This window comes from Chiloscyllium plagiosum, unplaced genomic scaffold, assembly GCF_037043375.1.
Source record: "Chiloscyllium plagiosum isolate Xiang-an unplaced genomic scaffold, Cpla_swu_hap1 HiC_scaffold_4, whole genome shotgun sequence".
Classification (NCBI taxonomy): domain Eukaryota; kingdom Metazoa; phylum Chordata; class Chondrichthyes; order Orectolobiformes; family Hemiscylliidae; genus Chiloscyllium; species Chiloscyllium plagiosum.
In genome coordinates, this window is record NW_028270142.1 from 44,089,838 (window position 1) to 44,102,546 (window position 12,709).

Consider the following 12,709-nt stretch of genomic DNA (forward strand, 5'->3'; position numbering starts at 1 on the left):
ATGGGCTGAGATTAGAAACAGGAAAGGAGAGGTCACACTACTAGGAGTTTTTCATAGGCCTCCGCAGAGTTCCAGGGATGTGGAGGAGAGGATCGGCAAAATGATTCTGGGTAGGAGTGAAAGGAACAGGGTGGTCATTATAGGGGACTTTAACTTCCCCAACATTGACTTGAAATCCTATAACTCTAGTATGTCGGATGGATCAGTTTTTGTCCAATGTGTGCAGAAGGGTTTCATGACACAGCATATCGAAGGGCCGACAAGAGGGGAGGCCAGACTGGATCTGGTGCTTAGTAATGAACTAGGCCAGGTATTTAATTTAGTTGTAGGTGAGCACTTTGGAGAGAGTGACCATAATTCGGTTACATTTAGTTTAGCAATGGCAAGGGATAGGTACATGCCACAGGGCAAGAGTTATAGATGGGGAAAGGGCAATTATAAAGTGATTAGGCAAGACTTAGGAGGCATAGAATGGGGTAGCAAAATGCAGGAGATGGGGACAATGGAAATGTGGAGCTGATTTAAGGAACAGATATTGCGTGTCCTTGATAGGTGTGTCCTGTCAGGCAGGGAAGAAGTGTTACATGGTTTACTAAAGAAATTGCATCTTTGTTAAGCGGAAGAAGGAGGCTTATGTGACGTTGAGACAAGATGGTTCAGATGAGGCAAGGGAGAGTTACAGATTAGCAAGGAAGGATTTAAGGAGAGAGTTAAGAAGAGCAAGGAGAGAACATGAGCAGTCTTTAGCAAGTAGAATAAAGGAGAACCTTAAAGCTTTGTATAGGTATGTGAAGAAGAAAAGGATGACTAGGGTAGGAATAGGGCCAGTCAAAGACAGAAGTGGGAAGTTGTGTGTGGACCCTGTGGAGATCGGAGAGGTGCTAAACAGATATTTCTCATCTGTTTTCACTCAGGAAAAGGAGAATATTGTAGAGGAGAAGAATGAGATACGGGATATTAGACTAGAAAGGGTCGCGGTTAGTAAGGAGGAGGTGTTATCAATTCTCGAAAGAGTGAAAGTAGACAAGTCCCCTGGGCTGAATGAGATTTATCCAAGGATTCTCTGGGAAGCTAGGGAGGAGATGTTGGAACCTTTGGCCTTGATCTTTGAGTTGCCATTGTCTATAGATTGAATAACAGAGGACTGGAGGAATGCAAGTGTTGTGTCCTTGTTCAAGAAGGGCAGTGGAGATGACCCAGGTAATTATAGACCAGTGATCCTTATGTCTGTTGTAGGAAAAGTTTTGGAAAGGTTTCTAAGAGATAGGATTTGTAATCATCTAGCAAGCAACAATTTGATTGCAGATAGTCAACACGGTTTTTGTCAGGGGCAAGTCATGTCTCACAAACCTCATTGAGTTTTTTGAGAAGGTGACCAAGCATGTGGGTGAGGGTAAGGCAGTTGACATGGTGCACATGGACTTCAGTAAAGCCTTTGATAAAGGTTCCACATGGTAGGTTGTTGGAGAAAATGCAGAGCTTAAAAATGTGTTGCTGGAAAAGCGCAGCAGGTCAGGCAGCATCAAAGGAGAAGGAAAATCGACGTTTCGGGCATAAGCCCTTCTTCAGGAATGAGGAGGGTGTGCCAAGCAGGCTAAGATAAAAGATAGGGAGGAGGGACTTGGGGGAGGGGCATTGGGAATGCAATAGGTGGAAGGAGGTTAAGGTGAGGGTGATAAGCCGGAGAGGGGGTGGGGGCGGAGTGGTCGGGAAAAAGATTGCAGGTCAAGAAGGCGGTGCTGAGTCTGAGGGTTGGGACTGAGAAAAGGTGGGGGGAGGGGAAATGAGGAAGCTGGAGAAATCTGTATTCATCTCTTGTGGTGTGAGTGTTCCTAGACGGAAGATGAGTCGCTCTTCCTCCAGGCGTCGTGTTGCCATGGTCTGGCAATGGAGGAGGCCAAGGACCTGCATGTCCTTGGCAGAGTGGGAGGGGGAGTTAAAGTGTTCAGCCACAGGGCGGTTGGGTTGGTTGGTGCGGGTGTCCCAGAGGTGTTATCTGAAACATTCCACAAGTAGGCGGCATGTCTCCCCAATGTATAGGAGGCCACATCGGGTGCAGCGGGTGCAGTAAATGATGTGTGTGGAGGTGCAGGTGAATTTCTGATCGATATTGAAGGATCCCTTGGGGCCTTGGAGGGAAGTAAGGGGGGAGGTGTGGGCGCAAGTTTTGCACTTTTTGCGGTTGCAGGGGAAGGTGCCGGGAGTGGAGGTTGGGTTGGTGGGGGGTGTGGATCTGACAAGGGAGTCGCGGAGGGAGCGGTCTTTCCGGAACACTGATAGGGGTGGGGAGGGAAATATATCCTTGGTGGTGGTGGGGACATCTCCTCCACTTCCCGCTTCTCCGCCCTTGAACCCCGCCCCTCCAATCGCCACCAGGACAGAACCCCACTACTCCTCACCTACCACCCCACCAACCTCGAGTTACATCGGATCATCCTTCGTCATTTCCACCACCTCCAAACGGACCCCACCACCAAGGATATATTTCCCTCCCCACCCCTACCAACGCCCCTCCCCCAAGTCCCTCCTCCCTACCTTTTATCTTAGCCTGCTTGGCACACCCTCCTCATTCCTGAAGAAGGGCTTATGCCCGAAACGTCGATTCTCCTTCTCCTTTGATGCTGCCTGACTTACTGCGCTTTTCCAGCAACACATTTTTAAGCTCTGATCCCCAGCATCTGCAGTCCTCACTTTCTCCGAGAAAATGCAGAGGCATGGAATTGAGGGTGATTTAGCAGTTTGGATTAGAAACTGGTTTTCTCTAAGGCGGCAGCAATTGGTGGTTGATGGAAAATATTCAGCCTGGAGTCCGGTTACTAGTGGTGTGCCACAAAGATCTGTTTTGTGACCACTGCTGTCATTTTTATAAATGATTTGGACACAGGCATAGGTGGATGGGTTAGTAAGTTTGCAGATGACACTAAAGTCGGTGGAGTAGTGGACAGTGTGGAAGAATTGCAGGTTGTTGGGGACTTGGATAAACTGCACAATTGGGCTGAGAGGTGGCAAATGGAGTTCAATGCAGCTAAATGTGAGGTGATTCTCTTTGGGAAGAATAACAGGAAAGCAGATTACTGGGTCAATGGAAAGATTCTTGGTAGTGTGGATGTGCAGAGGGATCTCAGTGTCCATGTACAAAGATCCCTGAAAGTTGCCACCCAGGTTGATAGTATTGTTAAGAAGACATACGGTGTGTTAGGTTTTATTGGTAGAGGGATTGAGATCTGGAGCTGTAATGTCATGCTGCAACTATACAAAATGCTACTGCGGCTGCACTTGGAATATTGTAAACAGTTCTGGTTGCCCCACTACAGGAAGCATGTGGAAGCATTGGAAAAGGTGCAGAGGAGATTTACCAGGATGTTGCCTGATCTGGAGGGAAGGTCTTATGAAGAAAAGCTGAGAGACTTGGGTCTGTTCTCATTTGAGAGAAGAATGCTAAGAGGGGATTTGATAGAGACATACAAGATGATCAGAGGATTAGATAAGGTCGAAAGTGAAAGTCTTTTTCCTTGGAATGAGATGTCAGTTTGTACAAGAGGGCATAGCTACAAATTGAGGGGTGATAGATTTAAGACAGATGTCAGGGGCAGGTTCTTCACTCAGAGAGTGGTATGGGCATGCAATGCCCTGCTTGCCAATGTAGCTAAACTCAGTCACATTAGGGAGTTTAAACAACCCTTGGATAAGCACATGGATGATGATGATGATGGGATAGTGTAGGGGGATGGGCTTAGATTAGTTCACAGTTCGGTGCAACATCAAGGGCCGAAGGGCCTGTACTGCGCCGTATTGTTCTACGTTCTGTGTTCACTGATGATTGCACAATGTCAGCACCATTTGTAACTCCTCAATACTGAAGCAGTCCATATCCATATGCAGAGAGACAGGACAATACCCAGCCTTTGACCGATAAGTGGCAGGTAACATTCATATCACACAAGGATCGATGACCACCTCAAATATGAGAGAATCTAACCAGTGATATTTAATGGCACTACCATCACCGATTCCCCACTACTAGGTTGGACAGTAGGGAGGTGGTTTTACCAGTGGCCAGGAACCGAATTAGATTAGCCATATACTGTGGCTACATGAACAGATCAGATGCTGGCAATTTGTGATAAGTAACTCAGTTCCTGACTCCCCAAAGATTGTCTACCATCAAGATGGAAGTGTGATGGAATAATCTCTAACAACATTCAAGGAGCTTGACACCATCCAAGACAAAGCAATCCAATTAGCAGTCCATTTATCACTTTTATGTTCACTCTAACACTGATAGTGGCAGCGGGGTGTACCATTTACAAGATGCACTGCAGCAACTCAACAAGGCTCCTTTCACAGCACCTTCCAAACCCATGACACCATAAAGAACAAGATACATTGGAATACTGCCTTCAAGTTCCCCTCCAGTCACATACATTCCTGACTTGGAAATAAATCACTGTCCCTTCACTGTCATTGGGTCAAACTCCAGAGACTCCCTACCCAACAGTACTCCTATTCAGACAGCTCACAACCACCTTCTCAACAGCAATCACAGCTGAACAATAAGCCCAGAACCACTTACATCCCATCATTTCTCTTCATCCTCTTTGTCTCTATTCTAATTTCCCCGATTCCATACATTCTTCCTCCTTCTATCTGTCCTGCATCCTTCTCTCTCTTTCGCCATTTTCAAGTCCTCTGTCCACATCCAAATTCCTCTGATTCTCGGTCCCCAATTCTAAGTCCATCCCCATCCATCCTGAGTTCGAAGCTCATGTCTCTCTCTCTCTCGCTCTTTGTCCATTCTTAGTCCTACTCCCCTCTCAGTCTTCAATAAACTGATGGTCTACATGACTGTTGGAACAAGAGCACATCCCTACTCAACATCAGCCTTTAATTCTTATGTTAAAGCCTTTTGTTTTGCATTGTACTCTATTTTAAAACACATTTCCTTTCTTATTGCGTGTCTCAGTGATCCAGATGACTATTAATTTAAGTAGTAGCTGGATAGCAAGCATGGACGTTGAGGAATGGAGCTGACAAAGCTATCCAGAGATGAACTAAAGATACAATGATCACCAAAGAAAAGGGGGAACTGCAAGGGGCTGCCTGGTTGCTGAAATCTCTAGAATGGCTGGATATGTGCATTACTTTCATGAATGTTATATTCTGAATAAATCTGCTCCCTAGCCTAGTTGCAAAATGGTGAACTTCTTTCCAAGTGCGATTTAATTTGATCAGTGGATGCTAGTGGAGCTAACACTGGATACAGGTGGACACATGGACAGACAGTACAATGATATGTATTATTTCTTTCAATTCAAATTATTTCCTCTCTCCAACTTCCTGCCCTTAATCCCTATTCTCAGCTCCAAAGAGCATTGACTCAGGTCTCACTACATTTGCAATAACATCCTGGTGACCATATTCTAAGTGTGACAATGACTGTGACGCACAAACCCAACACCAACACAGCAACTTGCCAACAATGGTGATCAGGAGAGGTGAACCTGATGAATCTTCTTTTCCTGAAACTAAAGAGACTTTCAGAACAATTTCAATACAGATGATTACACCAGAGCTAAGGGAGTGAGGAATAGATGGATTAATCCCCTCATCACATGACCACCATGTGATCATTCCCTGCCACATTTCTAAGCAGAGGGAGCTTGGCTGCTCTTAAAACATTTGTTCCCTCCTGCCCCTCCTCTGCAAAGTCTTTTATGACCATTTAAGTCTCCTCTTGATCCATCTTTTGTTTCTTTACTTGTGCCATTAATGTCTTCATTTACATTTGGCATTAAAATCCTTTTTATCATTTCTGCCTCCCACCTGATCACTGACACTTCCTTTTGATTCTTCCCTCTTTCCTTTTTGATTCAGAATTTCTTTAAAAACTCTCAAAAGTTTCCAACAGCTCCCACCATCCAAAAAAGACCAACTTGCCATCCCGATCATCGGTTGAAACATTCACACCCTCTTCCACCACCCCTGCATAGTGGCAGCAGCAATGTGTGTAACCATTCAGCTGCACAGCAGCAAATTAACATGACACCTTCAACAGCACCTTTCAAATCTTTGCCACCTAGACAGATAAGGGCAGCAGACTCATGGAATACCAGCTGCACGTTCCCCTCCTAGCCCTCCCACCAAGACATGGACTGCATCAGTTCCAAGAAAGCAGCTCATCATTACTTTTTCAAGGGACAAGTAATGAGGGACAGTGAAACTGCTGGGATGCGTGACAGAATGTTTTTGAAATTGAACAGTCATTGTTTCCCTCTCCACAGATGCTGCCTAGCCCACTGTGGGTCTGTTCAAACTGGGGCTTTTGTGAGTTGCACAGGCCAAGCGTCAAGCCAGGAGGCTATTGGGACATCGCTTGCCTCTTATATTCTAACTGGAAAAGAATAAACAACTGTGTTGTCTTATCAAAAATATTTATTCACGTAGGAATCATAACTTTATCTATTACAATCTGTATTTTGGAATATGTTGCAATATTGCTTAAATAAATACAGGCAGCTGGGTTAACATTCTACAACGAGTGATATAGGCTACGTAAGACTTCCAGATGTTTGCAAATTTAAGAGATTTAATGATTTGCATGTACATTTTTGGTTATTATTTGCAATAACATGTCAAAAATTATCTTCTAATAAGAAATGTAATAATGCTGAATACATCAAGAAAGTTACCATTCATTCTATTTACTTCAGAAAATGAAGTCAATTCTAACCAGGAAATGTAAACAAAATTTCAGCGTCTAGCAGACGCAATATAGTTACTCATAATCCCAGATGTAAACCTATGGATTCCACCTCCTACTAGAGTGTCTTGTTCACTTATGACAGTATATTCACAAACTTTTTATTTTCAGTGACAAAGATGAGAATCTCATGTTTCTTTAAAAATGTCATTTGCAATGTTGTTATCAGCATTTAACATTTTCAGTTGCTATTATGTGTGTGTTATGCCCATAAATGTGTTGTAGAAATGTCAAGTCGTCACACAGAAGTTGAGGGGACTACAGCTGGTACTACAGCCATTGACTGTATTGTCTTGCCAGACATCATATAACATTTCTTTTTCTAAGCTAACGTTTCCTTTCTTATAGTGGTATGGGATTATTCCACAACAATCCATTTAAATTCATGCATAATTTCAAGACTTTGGAAAAGATGAATCGCTTTCTGTCAAAATTGTTATTAAGTCGGCCCACAGGATTTTTGGTTTTGCATTTTCACTTAACTTCAGCAGACAAGGATATGTTGAAACAGACTAGGGCTACAATATCTTTCCCATTATCAGCTCACACTTGCAATAGTATGAACGGAAACAATTTTGATTCTTCCCCACGTCTCCTTAGCCCATCCCTTGGCAAGTTGGGAGAGTTTAGATTCCCAGGTAACACTTCCTAGTCTAGCCAAGATCCAATAAAGCTCATCCCACTTGGAACAGTTAATGCCAAGTGGCAGTTAACAGTGGGACCTTAATTCCAATTGCCTAGCTTGAAATCTATCACAGAACCTAGCAGTGACATCTCTCTAATTGCCTCTTTAGGAACAAAGAAACCAAGAGACAGATCAACTGCAAAGATGTTCTCTAATTCCACTTTAGTCCATGATCCAAGGTCAATTGTTTTCTTGATGACACTAGACATTTCTTACTGCAATACATCAAAATTGTCATTGGTATAAAATCAGCTGTTGCAACAATTCACATTTTCGTTCACATATTCACATAAGTCACTCAAGGAAAGGTTTAATAATGGCAATAAATCTTTGGTTTGATTATTAAAATAGAAACAAACAATCATTAAGATAGGCAGAATTCGGTCTGCTGGTTCCCGTGAAAATACAAATATAGGTAAACTTACACAAAATACTACAACGTCAGCCTATGTTCTGAAAAACATATATAAAAAAAAAGTCAACTTCCAGGCCTGGAAGCCAATAGTTGTAAAGGAGGAAGTATAGTCAGGGCCCATTTACTTGCACACAGTCAATATGGCTTGGTTTGAAGAGACATCAGCTGAGGTTTAATATAAAGGAGTGGGCAGGAGAATTGTTTCAAGCGTTCAAATGTTAAAGTTCACCCCGCCATCCACAAGCACTGCAGGTGAGGTATTCCGAGACACCATCAAGCATTTTGCCCAATGAAAGATTTTTTTTAAAAGTGCAGACATCAAAATGGTCACAATTGCTCCACACAGATTGGTTCCTTCAGCCTGAATTGTATGGCAGATCAAAGGTACTTTCGTTTCTTTGGCACAACCATATGAATACTTATTGCATTTCTTGAAGTGACAGCAGCAATGATTCATATCCTTTGGTGACAACCACCTGTTAATGCCACCAGATGCTCAAGATTTTGTGACGTGTCAATAAGACTGACACATGTGCGTGTAAACATCATACATCGAGAACCATGTCATATTGCTGCTCGCTTCTCCGCCGGCAGCATTTGGTGATAAGCACGACGTACAGAGTTAACAGCAAGACCCAGTAGCAAGCATAGAGGATCGCCCCAATAATGAGAACTGTCTGCTCAGAATCAGAGAATGGATCTCGGGTCTCGTTGTATATAGTATACATGACCCCTCCCAGAAGTATGCTGAACCAGACCGAGACTGGGATCAGCCCAATGAAATTCACCACAATGGTCTTCCTTCCCGACGTCCCCCAGCCCGCTTTGTTTATGGTAGCGATTGCAAACATCTTTGCAGGCAGTAAGCTGGACATGTACAGTACAGAATAGAGAGACATGAAGATCATCACAATGTTGCCCCTCAGGCAGCTGGCAAAAGATGACTTGATGAGACCCACGAGTTGGACAGTGAGGAGAAACAGAAGAATATTCCAAATCCTTCCCCGGTAAAAAAGTTGGATGACAGTGGCTATGAGGAAGAAAGGGAAGAATCCAGTGATTACTGCTTCGTACGTCATCCACAAATGATGCTTGTGGAACCACAGGGCATTGTACAGCCATTCCCTGAAATAGGATTTACTCCAGCGGGTCTGCTGGTTTAACCACCTCAGGTATTGTGTTGGGGTTTCAGTCAGGCATTTCGATCTCGCTGTGTATTTTGTGGCATATCCTAGACTGAGGACACGGTTTGTCAAGTGCCTGTCATCCCCAAAGCTGCACTGTGAACCCAGGAACTCCTGGTTGTACCAGTCCTCCATAAATTCATGGAGTAAGTCATTTCTGTACATCCCTAAGGGACCACTAATGCACTGCACACAGCCAAAGTAGGACTGACAGGCTCTTTCAATGTTAAACGCCATCCAATACCTGACGCTACTAAGGAATGAAATCCAGGAGTCATATTTGTTGAGAATCTGTCAATTGATAAAGAGAAACAGAGGTTATTAGGTCTTATATAATTTATTCCAAGAACAATGTTACAATTAAAGGCACAAAGAGTAGGGGGATCTATTTGTCCATATTTCTCCATCCTTTTTTGGGGGGACAACAAATTAAATAACACCACTAGCATTAGACAAATCATCATGGTAGGATTGATTCCTTCTGTCAATGACACTAGGGCTTGATGTCAAAAGCCTGACAGGTGAATAACAATATCCTGACTGGTCCACTAGTCCACAAGAACTGAATCATCCACTTCTGCAGCTTCTGGCACATCTGGTTGGTGATATTTGTCGGAGATTTGTTTTCTCGCAACTCACCATAAGCCCAGCTGCTTAAGAGTCACACAGCGTATAAAGAGCTATTCGATTTCATTTCCATTTTCACCCTGCTCTTTTCCCGTATTCCTTTTCAAATACTTATCTAATTCCCTTTTGAAATTTGCTATTGAGTCTTCTTCCACCATCCTTTTGGGCATTGTATTCTACAGGTTGTGCAGAAGAAAAAAATCTCCACATCTCCTCTCTGGCTCTTTTGTCAATTCTCTTCAATCTGTATCCTCTGGTTACTCCCTACTACCACTAGAAACAGTTTCTCCCTGTTTACTCTGCCACAACTGTGCACTATTTTGAACATCCCTATTGGAGCTCCTATAACCTTCTGTGCTCTAAGGACGGCAGCCCCAGCTTCTCCAATCTCTTCACAGAACTGAAGTTCCTCGTTCCTTGTATAATTCCAGTAAATCTCTGTCTGCAATCTCTCCTAGGCTTTGACTTCCTACTCACTTCCTCAGGAAAGGATAATGGACAAATGTAATTACATATCGGCCAACAAATGAAATTTCAATTAGAATCATACAGTCAAAGAGACATACACCATGGAAACAGACCCTTTGGTCTAACCCGCCCATGCCGACCAGATATCCCAACCCAATCTGGTCCCACCTGTCAGCACCCAGCCCATATCCCTCCAAACCCTTCCTATTCATATACCCATCAAAATGCCTTTTAAATGTTACAATTGTACCAGCCTCCACCACTTCCTCTGGCAGCTCATTCCATACACATACCACTTTCTGCGTGAAAACGTTGCCCCGTAGGTCTCTTTTTATATCTTTCCCCTCTCACCCTAAACCTATGTCCTCTAGTTCTGGACTCCCCGACCCCAGGGAAAAGATTTTGTCTATTTATCCTATCTATGCCCCTCATAATTTTGTAAACTTCTATAAGGTCACCCCTCAGCCTGCGACGCTCCAGGGAAAACAGCCCCAGCCTGTTCAGCCTCTCTCTGTAGCTCAGATCCTCCATCCCTGGCAACATCCTTGTAAATCTTTTCTGAACTCTTTCAAGTTTCACAGCATCTTTCCAATAGGAAGGAGACCAGAATTGCACGCAGTATTCCAACAGTGGCCTAACCAATGTCCTGTACAGCTGCAACATGACCTCCCAACTCCTGTACTCAATACTCTGACCAATACAGGAAAGCATTCCAATTCAAAAAACTCAATCAAGTTTGTGAGACATGATTTCCCACGTACAAAGCCATGCTGACCATCCCTAATCAGTCCTTGCCTTTCCAAATACATGTACATCCTGTCCCTCAGGATTCCCTCCAACAACTTGGCCACCATCGATGTCCGGCTCACCGGTCTATAGTTCCCTGGCTTGTCTTTACCGCCCTTCTTAAACAGTGGCACCACGTTTGCCAACCTCCAGTCTTCCGGCACCTCACCTGTGACTATCGATGACACAAATATCTCAGCAAGAGGCCCTAAATCACTTCTCTAGCTTCCCACAGAGTTCTCGGGTACACCTGATCAGGTCCTGGGGATTTATCCACCTTTAACCATTTCAAGACTTCCAGCACTTCCTCCTCTGTAAGCTGGACATTTTGCAAGATGTCACTATGTATTTCTCTACAGTCTATATCTTCCATATCCTTTTCCACAGTAAATACTGATGCAAAATATTCATTTAGTATCGCCCCCATTTTCTGTGGCTCCACACAAAGGCCGCCTTGCTGAGCTTTGAGGGGCCCTATTCTCTCCCTAGTTACCCTTTTGTCCTTAATATATTTGTAAAATCCCTTTGAATTCTCCTTAATTCTATTTGCCAAAGCTATCTTATGTCCCTGTTTTGCCCTCCTGATTTCCCTCTTAAGTGTACTCCTACTTTCTTTATACTCTTCTAGGGATTCACTTGATCTATCCTGTCTATACCTGACATATGCTTCCCTCTTTTTGGGAGGGACGGGGTCCAATTCCTTCGCCTCCGCCGCACCCAATTCTTTCGCCTCTGCCGCATCTGCTCCCAGGAGGACCAATTCCAATACCGAACAACCCAGATGGCCTCCTTCTTCAAAGACCGCAATTTCCCCTCAGACATGGTTGACGATGCTCTCCACCGCATCTCCTCCACTTCCAGCTTCTCCGCCCTTGAACCCCACCCCTCCAATTGCCACCAGGACAGAACCCCACTGGTCTTCACCTACCACCCCACCAACCTCCAGATACATCGTATCATACATCGTATCATCCTTCGTCATTTCCGCCACCTCCAAACAGACCCCACCACCAAGGACATATTTCCCTCCCCTCCCCTATCAGCGTTCTGGAAAGACCACTCCCTCCGCGACTCCCTTGTCAGGTCCACACCCCCCACCAGCCCAACCTGCACTCCCGGCACCTTCCCCTGCAACCGCAAGAAATGAAAAACGTGCGCCCACACCTCCCCCCTCACTTCCCTCCAAGGCCCCAAGGGATCCTTCCATATCCGTCACAAATTAACCTGCACCTCCACACACATCATTTACTACATCCGCTGCACCCGATGTGGCCTCCTCTACATTGGGGAGACAGGCCGCCTACTTGCGGAACGTTTCAGAGAACACCTCTGGGACACCCGCACCAACCAACCCCACTGCCCCGTGGCTGAACACTTTAACTCCCCCTCCCACTCTGCCAAGGACATGCAGGTCCTTGGCCTCCTCCATCGCCAGACCATGGCAACACGACGCCTGGAGGAAGAGCGCCTCATCTTCTGCCTAGGAACCCTCCAACCACAAGGGATGAATGCAGATTTCTCCAGCTTCCTCATTTCCCCTCCCCCCACCTTATCTCAGTCCCAACCCTCAGACTCAGCACCACCTTCTTGACCTGCAATCTTCTTCCCGTCCTCTCCGCTCCCACCCCCACTCCGGCCTATCACCCTCACCTTAGCCTCCTTCCACCTATCGCATTCCTAATGCCCCTCCCCCAAGTCCCTCCTCCCTACCTTTTATCTTAGCCTGCTTGGCACGCCCTCCTCATTCCTGAAGAAGGGCTTATGCCCGAAACACCGATACTCCT

At 44.9% G+C, this 12,709-nt stretch overlaps 1 protein-coding gene across 1 annotated transcript in view; it reads right to left on the bottom strand.

Moving 5' to 3' along the window:
- Positions 1–6,420: 6,420 nt before the first annotated feature.
- Positions 6,421–12,709, bottom strand: part of has2 (hyaluronan synthase 2) — a 30,421-nt gene continuing 24,132 nt past the window's right edge. The window contains exon 4 of the mRNA XM_043688678.2: positions 6,421–9,335. Coding sequence (XP_043544613.1) covers positions 8,406–9,335 — 930 coding nt within the window. The 3' untranslated portion in view covers positions 6,421–8,405. The remainder of the gene's footprint in view (positions 9,336–12,709) is intronic.